We start from the raw sequence: 12,498 nt of genomic DNA, 5'->3' as shown, positions 1-12,498 counted from the left end.
GACGAAAGGAAGCAAAGAAATGGAAATAAATGTCCTTAGAGATTATTTATGAAAACATAGATGAACTATTTTTCCAGCTGATATAAATCTACTTGCAAAGCACTTTTGTATGAAAAAGCACTGGAAAGAGAATAGTCTTTTGGATCCGTGTCAATTGTTTGTTGCTCCTTCGTCAAAGGTACAAAATAATTAACTGTCTATACAAGTTAAGTCAATTTCTGTTGTAGCGGCACTTCTTCCTGCGTACCATTCTTTTCTCAAGTCAACCTTATTGCGTAAGTGTGCGTGCAAAGTTAGGTCAAGAGCAAAGCATTAATTGCATTAGGTGTCCTGCAATTCCTAGGTATTTTTTTTAAGCTTTGTTTTCTCTGTGTGCAGTTTCTCCTTTTGAAGCAGTAGCAATGTGCCTGTTTGTGGTCCATGCATTTATTTGACAATTAAGGTATTATTTTAAGCAGAAATCACAAGAATAAATTCTTTGTGCTTTCTAAGCTGCACAGCAACAAAATGCTTTATTTGTAAAACTGAACACTGTAGAACTTCATGCTAATTTCAAAGGACTTTTGCAGATTGGAAAGCATGAGAGTAAAAATTACAAAAATATTTTATCTTTTGAAAAATGAAGCAACTTTTTTTTTTTATGGGAGCTGTTCTGAATTTTAACTAGACCTGAGTAGCAGTAGAGAAGTGTGACTGTGTAAGATGTACCACTATGCTGGAGTTTCTACATCTCAGGTTCTCTTTTTGTCCTGTCCTTCTTGACGCTCTCCCCACCCTATCTGGTGTGGTCCTCTTTCTTAAACCACTGTATGCTCCTCTGTAGCTCGTGGCCACTGAAGGAACCTCCTGGTATAAGATTCTCCATACCAGTTCAAGGTGTTACAGAATCCCCTGTGTTAGGTTCAGCAACATCAGGGCATTTCCAAAGTACACAACGATATTCCAATGTGATGTTGCAAAGACAGTAATGTTCCAGATAAGCACGAAGTGCAGCAGCAGTAAAAAAGAAGAAAACTTTCTTGGGAGGAAAAATAAACATTAATCCTCTCTTCACTGGGTAGCAAAATTAATGTAAACTGAACAAATGTTTATCTCTTAACTAAACAGTTCACCATCTCTACACTGACATGTTAACTGGGACTCCAGAATTTAAAATTCTTTAAGAAGAGAGAGACCACCAGTGCTATCTTGCATTTCGTAGTGTCTTTACTTTATGCTTAATAAACTTTATGAAATTAACTGATATGCAAACTACTTGAAGGTGGTTTTTAGTATGATGATCCAAGAACAAGAATCTCTGAATATAACTTGACAACAATTTAACCATATTTATATCAATTGATTGGATCATAAAGTAAAAAAGAGTATACTGAATGCAACTGAACTTTGGAAGGGACTCTGACTTGTGTTTGCCAAAAATGTTACTGAAAAAAAGGGAAATAATTTTGATCTATCCTGAACTTCAAAACAGCTTGAAAAAATCTCACCCTTGCAACAAGACATGGTATGCCTGAAGCTTCAGCATTCATTCAGCTTCAGCACGTTGTTGCTAGTCTTGGGAATTTACCCTATAAAATTAATGGCAAGAACGTTACTTTCAGTCTAATTGATTCAGTAAGGTAATACGAATGACATTCACTCATGTGGCGGACCTTATTTCACTGCAGACTTTAAAAGCAACACCTGATACTGTAGATTCAAATGGAGCCAACACACATATGAAAGGTGAAATTTTATTTCCACGCATGCAGTGGTGAACTATATACACACACCCCCATGCCCCAAATTTGTTAATGCTTAACTAAACTTAGATTTTTGCATTTCACACAGGAGTGTTGTAGTGATACTTTTGCAAGATCTGCAATAGAAAGACAGTTATAATGATGAAGTTTTTAGCATGACATTTATAAAACTGGAGCTTAATCTTATACAACTGGCTAGTAGTATCTGTTTATAGGCTTTCATTATGGTCTCCATAAAATGACTTTCAGAAACACGGTAATATTTACAAATCCAATAGTATAGCTTTCTTGAGCAGTCTCTCAGGACTTAAGGTGACTGCTCATTAATACGTTTTAGGAACAAAATTTCTTGAATTCAGATCCATCTCAATTTTCTAGAATAAACGTCTTGCCCCTTCTCCTGAAGCAACTTTTTTTAAATTATGTCAGCTAGAGTGTGATCATGTCTATTGTAACTGTTATATTCTCATCCTGATTTTGACGCAAGCCCACCTTTCTCAGCTTCTCAAATACTGTGGTATTCTAGCAAAATCAAGTATGACTGCAGGCTGTCAAATTTTTGTTGTGGTATTATTATTCTTACATTGAAGGCAGTGACAAGTGTCCAGATAGACAGAATTGTAGCTGTTCTGTCATCACGTACCTGCTTACTCGCCCACACTGTCTTCCGCAATAGCTTTTTTTGTCCTCATGTTAATATTCCTGACAGGGACAGAATCACCGCTGCCTGTGATTGGTGAGAATCCATCATCTCCTTGTAGTCGTTGACCCTGGAGCTGATGTGACCAATAGTGCCTTTACAAAACCAAGAAAGAATTGTTTGGAAAGCACTCAGCTTATGTGAAGTTTTTATTTAATTGGATGGCTATGCCACAGGAATAGAACAGAAAACCTCTCAAATCACTGAATTATTTAGATCCTTTTTACAGTACTGCTTCCAGCGGGTGAAAGCTAGGATGGAAAAAGTGGGAAGCTTACCAGTACCCTGAGATGTGCTTTTGTACATCTGCTCTTGTAAGACAATCAAGGAATATTATTGAGTGTTAAATTGATTGTCTTCTGTGTATTCGGTGTATAGTATGATGAAGATGTCACGTTACCAATCAAAACAATCTCTTTGTGGAGCTGCACTGTGGAAGTAAAGTGCAGAGTATTAGCAAATACGTTTTCATCTGTTTATAGAAAAAAGTACAGTGAAATATTTGTCTGCAGGTAAGTAATACAGCCAGTTACTACATATTGGAGATACACACAAACAGTGGAATATGCAATGAACTTTCTCAAGTTGAAAAGTATTTTGAATTTAGAATAGCCATTTTAATTTAGTAGATACTTAATGCCTTCTTTGCCTCAGTCTTTAATAGTCAGACTAGTTACCCTCAAGGTAATCGGCCCCCTGAGCTGGAGGACAGGGATGGAGACCAGAAGGATTCCCTCATAATCCAGGAAGTAGTAGTTAATGACCTGCTATGCCAATTGGACACTCAAAAGTCTGTGGGGCTCGATGAAATCCACCCGAGAGTGCTGAGGGAGCTGGCAGAGGAACTTGCCAACCCACTCTACATCATTTGTCATCAATCCTGGTTAATGGGAGAGGTCTCAGAAGACTGGAGGCTTGCCAATGTGACACCCGTCTACAGGAAGGGCCAAAAGGAGGATCTGGGGAACTACAGGCCTGTCAGCCTGACCTCAGTACCAGGCAAGATTATGGAGCAGTTCATCTTGGGTGTGCTCACATGGCAAGCGCAGGACATCCAGGGAACCAGGCCCAGCCAGCATGGGTTCATAAAAGGCGGGTCCTGTTTGACCAACCTGATCTCCTCCTATGATCAAGTGACCCACGTAGTGGATGAGGGAAAAGCTGTGGATGTTGTCTGCCTGGGCTTCAGTAAGGCATTTGACACAGTCTCCCACAGCATCCTATTGGGCAAGCTGGCAGCTCATGGCCCAGACAGGTGTACTCTTCCCTGGGTTAGAAACTGGCTGGGTGGCCAAGCCCAGAAAATCGTGGTAAATGGAGTTAAATCCAGTTGGTGACCAGTCACAAGCGGTGTTCCCCAGGGCTCAGTACTGGGGCACGTCTTGTTTAATGTCTTTACCAACGACCTGGATGAGGGGATTGAGTGCACCCTCAGCAAGTTTGCAGATGACACGAAATTAAGCAGGAGTGTTGGTCTGCTCGAGGGTAGAGAGGCTCTGCAGAGGGATCTGGACTGGCTGGATCGACGGGCTGAGGCCAATTGTATGAAGTTTAACAAGTCCAAGTGCCGGGTCCTGCACTTGGGTCACAACAACCCCATGCAGCGCTACAGGCTTGGGGACGAGTGGCTGGAAAGCTGCCTGGCAGAAAAGAACCTGGGGTTGCTGATCGACACCCAGCTGAACATGAGCCAGCAGTGTGCCCAGGTGGCCAAGAACGCCGACAGCATCCTGGCCTGTGTCAGAAACGGTGTGAGCAGCAGGAGTAGGGAAGTGATTGTGCCCCTATACCCGGCACTGGTGAGACCACACCGTGAGTACTGTGTCCAGTTTTGGGTGCCCCAGTATAGGAAAGATGTTGAGGTCCTGGAGCGGGTCCAGAGAAGGGCAACGAAGCTGGTGAGGGTTTGGAAAACATGTCTTATGAGGATCACCTGAGGGAACTGGGATTGTTTGATTGTTTGATTGTTTAGCCTAGTGAAGAGGAGGCTGAGAGAAGACCTTACTGCTCTCTACAGCTACCTAAAAGGAAGTTGTAGTGAGATCAATGTTGGTCTCTTCTCCCAAGTAACTAATGACAGGATGAGAGGTAATGACCTCAAGCTGTGCCAGGAGAGATTTAGATTGGATATTAGGAAAAATATCTTTACTGAAAGAGTGTTTAGACATTGGAACAGGCTGCCCAGGGAGGTGGTGTAGTCACCATCTCTGGAGGTGTTCAAAAGACATATAGATGTGCTGCTTAGGGCCATGGTTTAGTGGTGGGCTTGGTAGTGTTAGGATAGTGGTTGGACCTGATGATCTTAAAGGTCTTTTCCAACCAAAATGATTCTATGATTCTATGATTTTTAAAATATTTTGAAACATTATTGACTCTTCATATTTCTAAAAGGATTGTTTCACTTTTCTCTTTTTGACTCGGAGTGAACTAAGTTAAAGGGCTTTTACCACTTCGAACTTTTTTTTCTTTCACCACTTTATTCCTTTTACAAGTCAAACAGAGTAGCAAGAAGAAAATTCAAGTGGGAAATGAAACATAAACACAGTTCATTGTTACAACCCAGGTGATGAAAAAAGTTACCATTGTAAAGTGTCCATCTTTGATTAAAAATAAATATTTTGAAGGAGGAAGAAGGTTCTTTTCCAATAACAGGGTGGGGGAAAAAATGAGATTGAATGACTAGTTTACAAACCCACTTGGTTTATTCTTATTTGGAAGTTACTGGTACAATAAAAATTGTTTTCCAAGTGTTCAATTTCCACATACCCTAGGATTGACGATGGTTCTACAGAAGGATTTCTTGGTCAAAGCATGATATGAAGGATCTACTAGCAACCTCTAACTAGAGGAATTTGGGAATCTAGTGGCTTTGATGGGTATTAAATTAGATGCCTCTTGTTTAAATCCTTGGGCTGTTTTTAATTTGCATTTGCTTGGGGTTTTCAGTGAGACTGGTAATTGCAAAAAAGTAGAATGCTTCCTTGCCTTTGGAACAGAATGCCAGAGGAAACTTCTCTTGCCTCTCTGCTCCTGTGCTTCAGGGCTGGAAGGCAAAATAATTAGTTCCACACAACTAGGAATAAATCACACAGGTTGAAGCACGATAGAGCCTGCAACTGGTAATGTTGGAAAAAAAGTATTTTGGTAAATCATTATTGATGAGAAAATTGGTATGCAGAGCAGACGATTCCAGTATATGTATGTGTACCTTTACAGTAAGCTTAGTGTTGCTAACTTATAGATCGTTGTCCTTACCCTGCGAAAGAAGTGTATATTGCAAGAATAAAGATTGTTAATAATCTAATAATAGCATATATTTTTTCATTTTCCTTTTTTTTAGAAAGAGAGTGCAGTAATACACATATTCCTTAGGTTTGTAGAACATTTCAGAGGAGATTTGTCATCTTCTGAATATTTCAATACTACACAGTGCTGATTCAATCCTTGTCCCTTTATGCTTTCCAGAGGATTTGGAGATTCCGTTGCATTTTATTTCATCTTTTGTTGTGGAGGAAAGACACATTTTGGAGAACCTATAGTTTAGTTGTTGTTTGTTATAGTAGTGCAGGTTTGGGAGAAAAATTGAATAAAGGCAATTATTTTGTTGTTGACTGTGATTTTGTAAGGAAATTTTGCATCTTTTATTGTACAAATGTTTAAATTTTGATACATTGCACCAGTTCCCATTTTCTGTAGTTTAAGGATCATGTCCTTGTTTGGGGGCTTTCAGTTATCTGACCCTGCAAAAGGCACAGTTGTAAGTAGAGTGGGTTTTTTAGGTAGTGCCTAGATGTTAGTATGACTTAGAACATTCCAGTGTTACCTGCTGTTCCCCGAATGATAACAAAAAACATCATTCATTACTCCAGACTGAAAAGTGTGCGTATAGACTGAAGGAACAGACAGGTTCACGCTTTCTACGCGTTACATTACATTATTTTTTTGTATACAGGAGGGTGTGGTTGCAATGGGAAGATGCAGCAGTCATATATAATACTGTCGTACAGCTGTCTTACTCTGGTCACAGTAAACAGCGTTATTGAAACATGAACATGCATGCTGTGCTTGTGCAAATACTTGTGCTGCCTTGGCAAGCATCTTGATATATGCTGAAGCTGAATTATTTAGCTGTCTCTTCTATGTGGTTTGCTCACAGCAGAAAGTCACTGCACTATCCCCTCTTCAGCCAGTTGGAGCCTTTGCAAGAGTGTTTCGCCTCCAGAAGTAAACACGAGTCTAAGAATAGCTCAGCCTTCTTTGTAGTATATTTTCATGGTTGGCTGTCTAAACAGCCAGCCTGTCTAGACAGCTGACGACACTGAAAGCTTGTAAGGTCAAAAGCAGCCACGTAGGCTACTCTTGGGAATGTTGCCTCCTCAGTAGCTGTACGTGTGGGCACCAGCAGAACTTTTCAGTCGGAACTAGTAGGGTTCTTTCTGAAGCTCCATAGGCTACAAGCATATGCTAATAAAGCATTAAATAATAGATAAGAGAAGGAATTTTAAATTCTTACAGTTATTTCTGACTCCTGTGATATGTCACCGGTTATGGTTTTTTGGTGGTCTTTAAAATTTGTTTTGGAGTGTCATTTGTGTTATGCCCATATTTTAATTTTAAGCATAACTTGGAAGCCTAGTACTTTTTTCTAATAGAAACTAATGACAAAGAAAAACCAAAACCAATTTCAGTCCATTCCTTAAACAATAACAAAAAACCTTACATAGTTCTTCTGCTATCAGTAATATATAGAATGTGTAGTACAAAGCTGGATTGAAAGTTGACATGTGCTTGCATAAGAGAAATAAAAAAGACTGGTATGAAGAATCTTATACCAGGACACTCCTTCCGTGGCCATGCGTTACAGAGGAACATTAGCAAAGCTTCCACTTGTAACACATCCACCATTATTTGTGACTAGATGTTCAGTCTCCTGCAAAATCTTTTACATTTATCATTATGGATCTAGACCATTTTCTAAAACTGTGTTCCAAATGTAATTTTAATAGCGATAGCAAAGTAGTAGTAGATGTGTCTAAGTAGCCGTTTGCTCTTATAATCACAGCAGCTCAGTTTTTCCAGGGTTGAAGAGTAAAACCTGGGGGATAGTTGTTGTATTTCCATTAACCGAGGAGCTGCTAACTGCTGTTCAACAGGTGAAGCAAAAAGGCTGGTTAATGCTTTTGTTTAGTGTACTAAATACTGGACTAGATAGCCTTTGGGGTTGTCTGGTGACATTATTTCTTCCAAATGCCTTTGAAAGAATATCTTGTTATAAGTGTTTTGGAGAAAGGTACCTGACATGCCTTGTGTCATTCACCAGTTTATGATGTATGCTTGCTGATACAAGAAGAACTCCTCAGCAACAACAACAAAAAGGAAGCAACTGAGATCTGTACCCAGTTTAAGCCTTTGCTGATAATTTTGTTTTCAACAGGTTATCATAATGTTAATGTGTCTTGTGATGTGTATGTGTGCATAAAATGGGTTTAGCATTAAGGTCTTCTCAGTCTGTCAAAAGATGCATGCAGAACTCTTAAGTTGGTTGAGTTCTACACCCACAGAAAACAAGGCTAATGTATTTCTCTACCCAGGGAATGGTGCTTTGTGTTAGTCTATCATATAGCAAACCACCATGTGACATGAAAAAGCAACATGCCAGTACAGTGAAGACTATGGCAATACCAAAAGAAAAACTTAAAATAATACTTCTTCGCAACTTCTTAATTACCAAGTGCCTTTTTTGGTTTACATATGCAGTAATGTTTTTCTCAGCTTTTTTTCCTTTAGTGTTGTTAGTACATTGATCCTCCTTTAGTCACACAGTGCCAAACACCCTTGGGTATTAGGAATAACACCCTTTCTTTATATTGTTCTTGTAAATATTATTTAGAGTTTCTTGCTCTGAATTCTTCCCTGATTATTGGAAAGGTTACTGATTTATTGTTAATATTTGATGGGTTTGGTTGCATTGCTTGGTGTTTTAATGTAGGATTTCCTCTGCTTTGATAATTTTTTTAAGGGTTTAATGTACTCCTAGATGGTTTTGGATGGTTTCACTTGCTGTTGTCTTAAAATTTATTCCTTTCTTTAAGATTGAAAATCTTCAAGAACAGTTAAGAGACAAGGAGAAGCAAATGAGCAGCTTAAAGGACCGAGTAAAATCCTTGCAGGCTGACACCACAAATACCGACACTGCCTTGACCACGCTGGAAGAAGCTTTGGCAGAAAAAGTGAGTAGGGAAAGACCGAGTCCCTTCCTTTGAAAGGTCCTTCTGCTAATAACCTCTCTAAAGTCGGCTTTTCCATGTATTTCCTGGACGTTGTGTACAAGGCATCTCTAACGCAAGGCCATGGTGACATCCTTTGTCTCTGGCGGTTGAGGAGGGATGAGGAGGAAGCAGAGGCTGCCGAGGGTGTCCCTCACTGGAGGGCACCGCAGGATGCATGGAGCGGCAGCCAGGGCTGCCCTCCCTGAGCCAGCCCAGGGTGCGACTCCTGCGTGGTGAGGAGGGCACAGCGGAAGAGCCGAGCCACAAGCTCTTGTTGTAGTCATTAGCTACTTACCATCGGTTTGTGTGAAAGAAATGGGTGTTCTCACCTTGTCGTCTCTTTACGTGGTGCATCTCTGGTGCGATGCTTTACATTTCAGCTGCGGATTCTTCTGCTTTGTGCACCACACCTGCCCCCTCCCCCATCCCCCATCTTTCTTTTTTAAAGTCTGGCTAATGTCTTCTTTTATTATATCTTCTTTGCTCAGTTATTTTAACGATAAATTTATTTTTAAGTTTTTGCTGTGTGAAATGGACTTGTAGTTCCCAATACTGAATCAAAATGAATCGTTATCCTGATAACTAACATTTTTCTATGCTTGCTTTCTTAGGAGATAACTGACTGAGGGAACAGCCTTGTCTATTCTGCTTTGGTGGGGCAACTTTTTGGAATTACTGTATATTTTTTCTTGATTGCCAGAGAACTGGGGTTTCAGCTCCTTTAGTCTGTCAGTTTCTATAAATGTAAAGCTATGGTAAAGCTGATTGGGGATTGCGTCCCATCAGCTTCCAAGATAGCCAAAGCTCCATCGATGTCTGGTATAACAAACCGAAAATTCGGTGTGTTGCCTTTTCTTACAGCATATTGATCCTTGTGTCACATACACTCTACACCCCTTCCTCTCTGAAGGACCACAGACTTAACTGTACATTTTGGAAAAATAAGATTTAAATAACTAAGGAAGCAATATGTAATGTATTCTGGTCTAGGTTAATTTTGATTATCAGAACCGGATAAATTGTGTTGCACTGTAGCAGTACTGTGAACTTTCAGAGATACAGAAAGCCTAGTATTCCTTATCAATGAACCCATAGATTTCTCAAGTTTCCTCCTTCTTGAGGATCTGGTTTACAACCTTAAAGGTATGAAAATGGCAGTATCCTACGCTCCTTGTCTATAGTGTATAAGAAGTCTCAGAAGTTGAACTGACTAAGAAGGATTTTCTTCACAGAGTGCTTTCTTTTGTCAGGAAAGGACCATTGAGCGCCTAAAGGAGCAACGTGACAGAGATGAACGAGAAAAACAGGAAGAGATCGACAACTACAAAAAAGACATTAAGGACCTGAAAGAGAAAGTCAGCATTTTACAAGGAGACCTCACAGAGAAAGAGGTTGACCAGCAGAATGAATCTATTGTGTTAGACTTGTTTGTGGTATATGTATGTGTTACATTTGAGATTAAAAAAAAAAACCTAATCCTTTGTAGTAATGGTCCTTCAACAAGTTTATCTGGTAAAATATATTGTCTGAGAATTTCTCAAAGCATAAATATTTCAGAACCACCTTTTCATGGATAGCACGCAGTCCCCGTGTTTGCAGCAGTTAATCGCATTAGCAGTGGACGACTGATGGTCAATGATAGCATTTACTGGAGCTGTGCTTATAGACAAATGAAGGCAGAGAACAAGCTTGTTCCTGTCTAAATATAGGGAGGAAAGGACAGAGGTTGATCAAAGCTGTGGGTGCCAAAAGCATGCAGATAATGTTTATTCCTTTATGCAAACAATACAGCTAGTTCTTTTGACTCTGAAGAGTCCTTTTTTGATAATTAAGTTGGTTGTTGGTAATGAGCCAGTTGACTAGATGAATTAACCTAATTATATTAGAGAAATATAAACGTTCTCCATTCCTCTCTTGGAATTGCAACATTCAAGTCTACTTACATCTTTTTTCAAAACTTAATCAAAGTAAAACAGTACAAAAAATATACACCCAGGAAGTGCTAAGACTTTGTCTACCTGGAAGTCTACATTTGACAGTAAAAAAAAACAAACACAAAAATGGTTTGGAAAACAAGAAGTTGAGAAGATAGTCTTTTGAAGATCGGTAGCATGAATCAATTTCACCCCATAGCAGCAGCATACAGAAAAGTTTTGAAGGGTCTCAGTTATAGATACAGTGTCCACATCTGCTAACCACATATGATTTTCAAATACAATTTTATTTAAAACCACTTTTTTCTTAAACAGAACTGTCACTGAAGCACAAGTTCCAGTTTACAGAATCTTCCACATTTTAAAATTATTCAAAAATTAATTTAGACAAGGTTTTATTTTGATCTTGAAAACCTGGTTAAATCAAGCGGTCTTAAGTCAGTGACATGAACATCCTGACAAAACACATTGTTCTAAGTTGGATTCTGAACATAGTGTGAAGGGATAGAAAGAAAATAAAGACAAAAAAGGAGCTAGCTATTGCACATAAGGAGTATTTACTTGATAGTTATTTTATATTTTTTATTTTAGTCATCCTTACTGGATCTGAAGGAACATGCTTCATCCTTAGCTTCATCAGGACTAAAGAAAGATTCAAGACTCAAGACACTGGAAATTGCATTAGAACAGAAAAAGGAAGAATGTTTGAAGATGGAAACTCAGTTGAAGAAGGTAATTTTACTTCATATTTACATGTGTGGTGTAAACATTCGGTGTTAGACAAATTGGCCACGTCTACACAGAAAACTTTGGGTCTTAAGTTTGAATTCTGTGAATTCCTTTTCAGCAAGAACTGTGAAGTTGCCTGTGCTGTAGTTTGGTACTCTGTACTAGTTCCTCAAATGAAAATGAGATCAAATTTTGAGTCATCAGTTAAGACCTGTTTAGGATTTCTGTTGTGTGGGTGCAGGGTGGGTGTGAATGCACCTGAGAACTCTGTGGAAGTGGAACTCCATATATGCCTATCTAGACCCATATTTGCCCTTTTTAATTCTATTACACATAAAAAGAGTTCTGTTACTCAGTATCAACAAAGCACAATAGCAAGAAATGGTAGCTGTGCACACTTAATTGGTCTCGCAGGCTGTTTTCAGTGTACTGTACAGTGAGTGAGTATTTCGGAAGTCCTGAAGGACCCTTTCATTTGAAGTCTCTGTAATGAATTGCAGTTTCACCCTTTGTCATGTGTTACTGATAATGAGTTGAGGAATATATTGTAGCTAAGATTTGCCAGAGATTGTTGCGGCAATTGGATGATAGTATTAGTTTGTAGGTAGGCAGCTGGCGTGGGGAACATTGTTACAATTACTTTTAAGAAAAAAAAAAAAAAAGTACTAACTGGACTAACTGGGAGAGCATGTAACAAATAGATTATGAAAAACCAGTCGCAGAAATTCCATTAATTAGGGAATGTGTCTGTATATTTAGCATTTGTAAATGTACTGCTTTTCACTGCTTCCCCTGAGACCTCTTTCCTCACTATAAGCAGTGAGTGTATCAGTAGTATAAGTGGGTGTGGAGGTCAACCAAAATCTGGCAATGCTAAGAGATGAACATGCGGTTAATTTGCACTGCGATGACAGCTCTTCGGTATAATTCCTTCGGGCCTATCTCTGCTCATTCCATTTTAGAGAGGATTGTGCTTAATAGCTGGTATCCAGGAACATTACATAAGGACACTGAGCCAGTTCTTAAGACCATATATTTTTATAATCTAATCTTTTTTTTTTAGGACATAAATAAGGGGGTGAATTAAAATGGCAAAATGGGTCAAATGTAAAGAGTACTATTAA

General features: G+C 39.1%; 1 protein-coding gene across 6 annotated transcripts in view; it reads left to right on the top strand.

Annotated features, from left to right (window-relative positions):
• Positions 1-12,498, top strand: part of ERC1 (ELKS/RAB6-interacting/CAST family member 1) — a 284,902-nt gene that overhangs the window by 93,666 nt on the left and 178,738 nt on the right. For 5 of the 6 annotated variants that reach the window (XM_086467310.1, XM_086467304.1, XM_086467291.1 and 2 more), the window contains 3 exons: positions 8,535-8,672; positions 9,962-10,102; positions 11,237-11,377. In XM_086467310.1, coding sequence (XP_086323436.1) covers positions 8,535-8,672; positions 9,962-10,102; positions 11,237-11,377 — 420 coding nt within the window. Of the gene's footprint in view, positions 1-8,534; positions 8,673-9,961; positions 10,103-11,236; positions 11,378-12,191; positions 12,194-12,498 lie in introns of all 6 variants that reach the window. The other variant, XM_086467312.1, reaches the window with a different exon arrangement.

The sequence above is a fragment of the Leptosomus discolor genome, chromosome 1, assembly GCF_034619465.1.
Source record: "Leptosomus discolor isolate bLepDis1 chromosome 1, bLepDis1.hap2, whole genome shotgun sequence".
Classification (NCBI taxonomy): Eukaryota; Metazoa; Chordata; class Aves; order Leptosomiformes; family Leptosomidae; genus Leptosomus; species Leptosomus discolor.
Note: the sequence above shows the minus strand (reverse complement) of the source record. Positions and strands in the feature narration are given on the sequence as shown.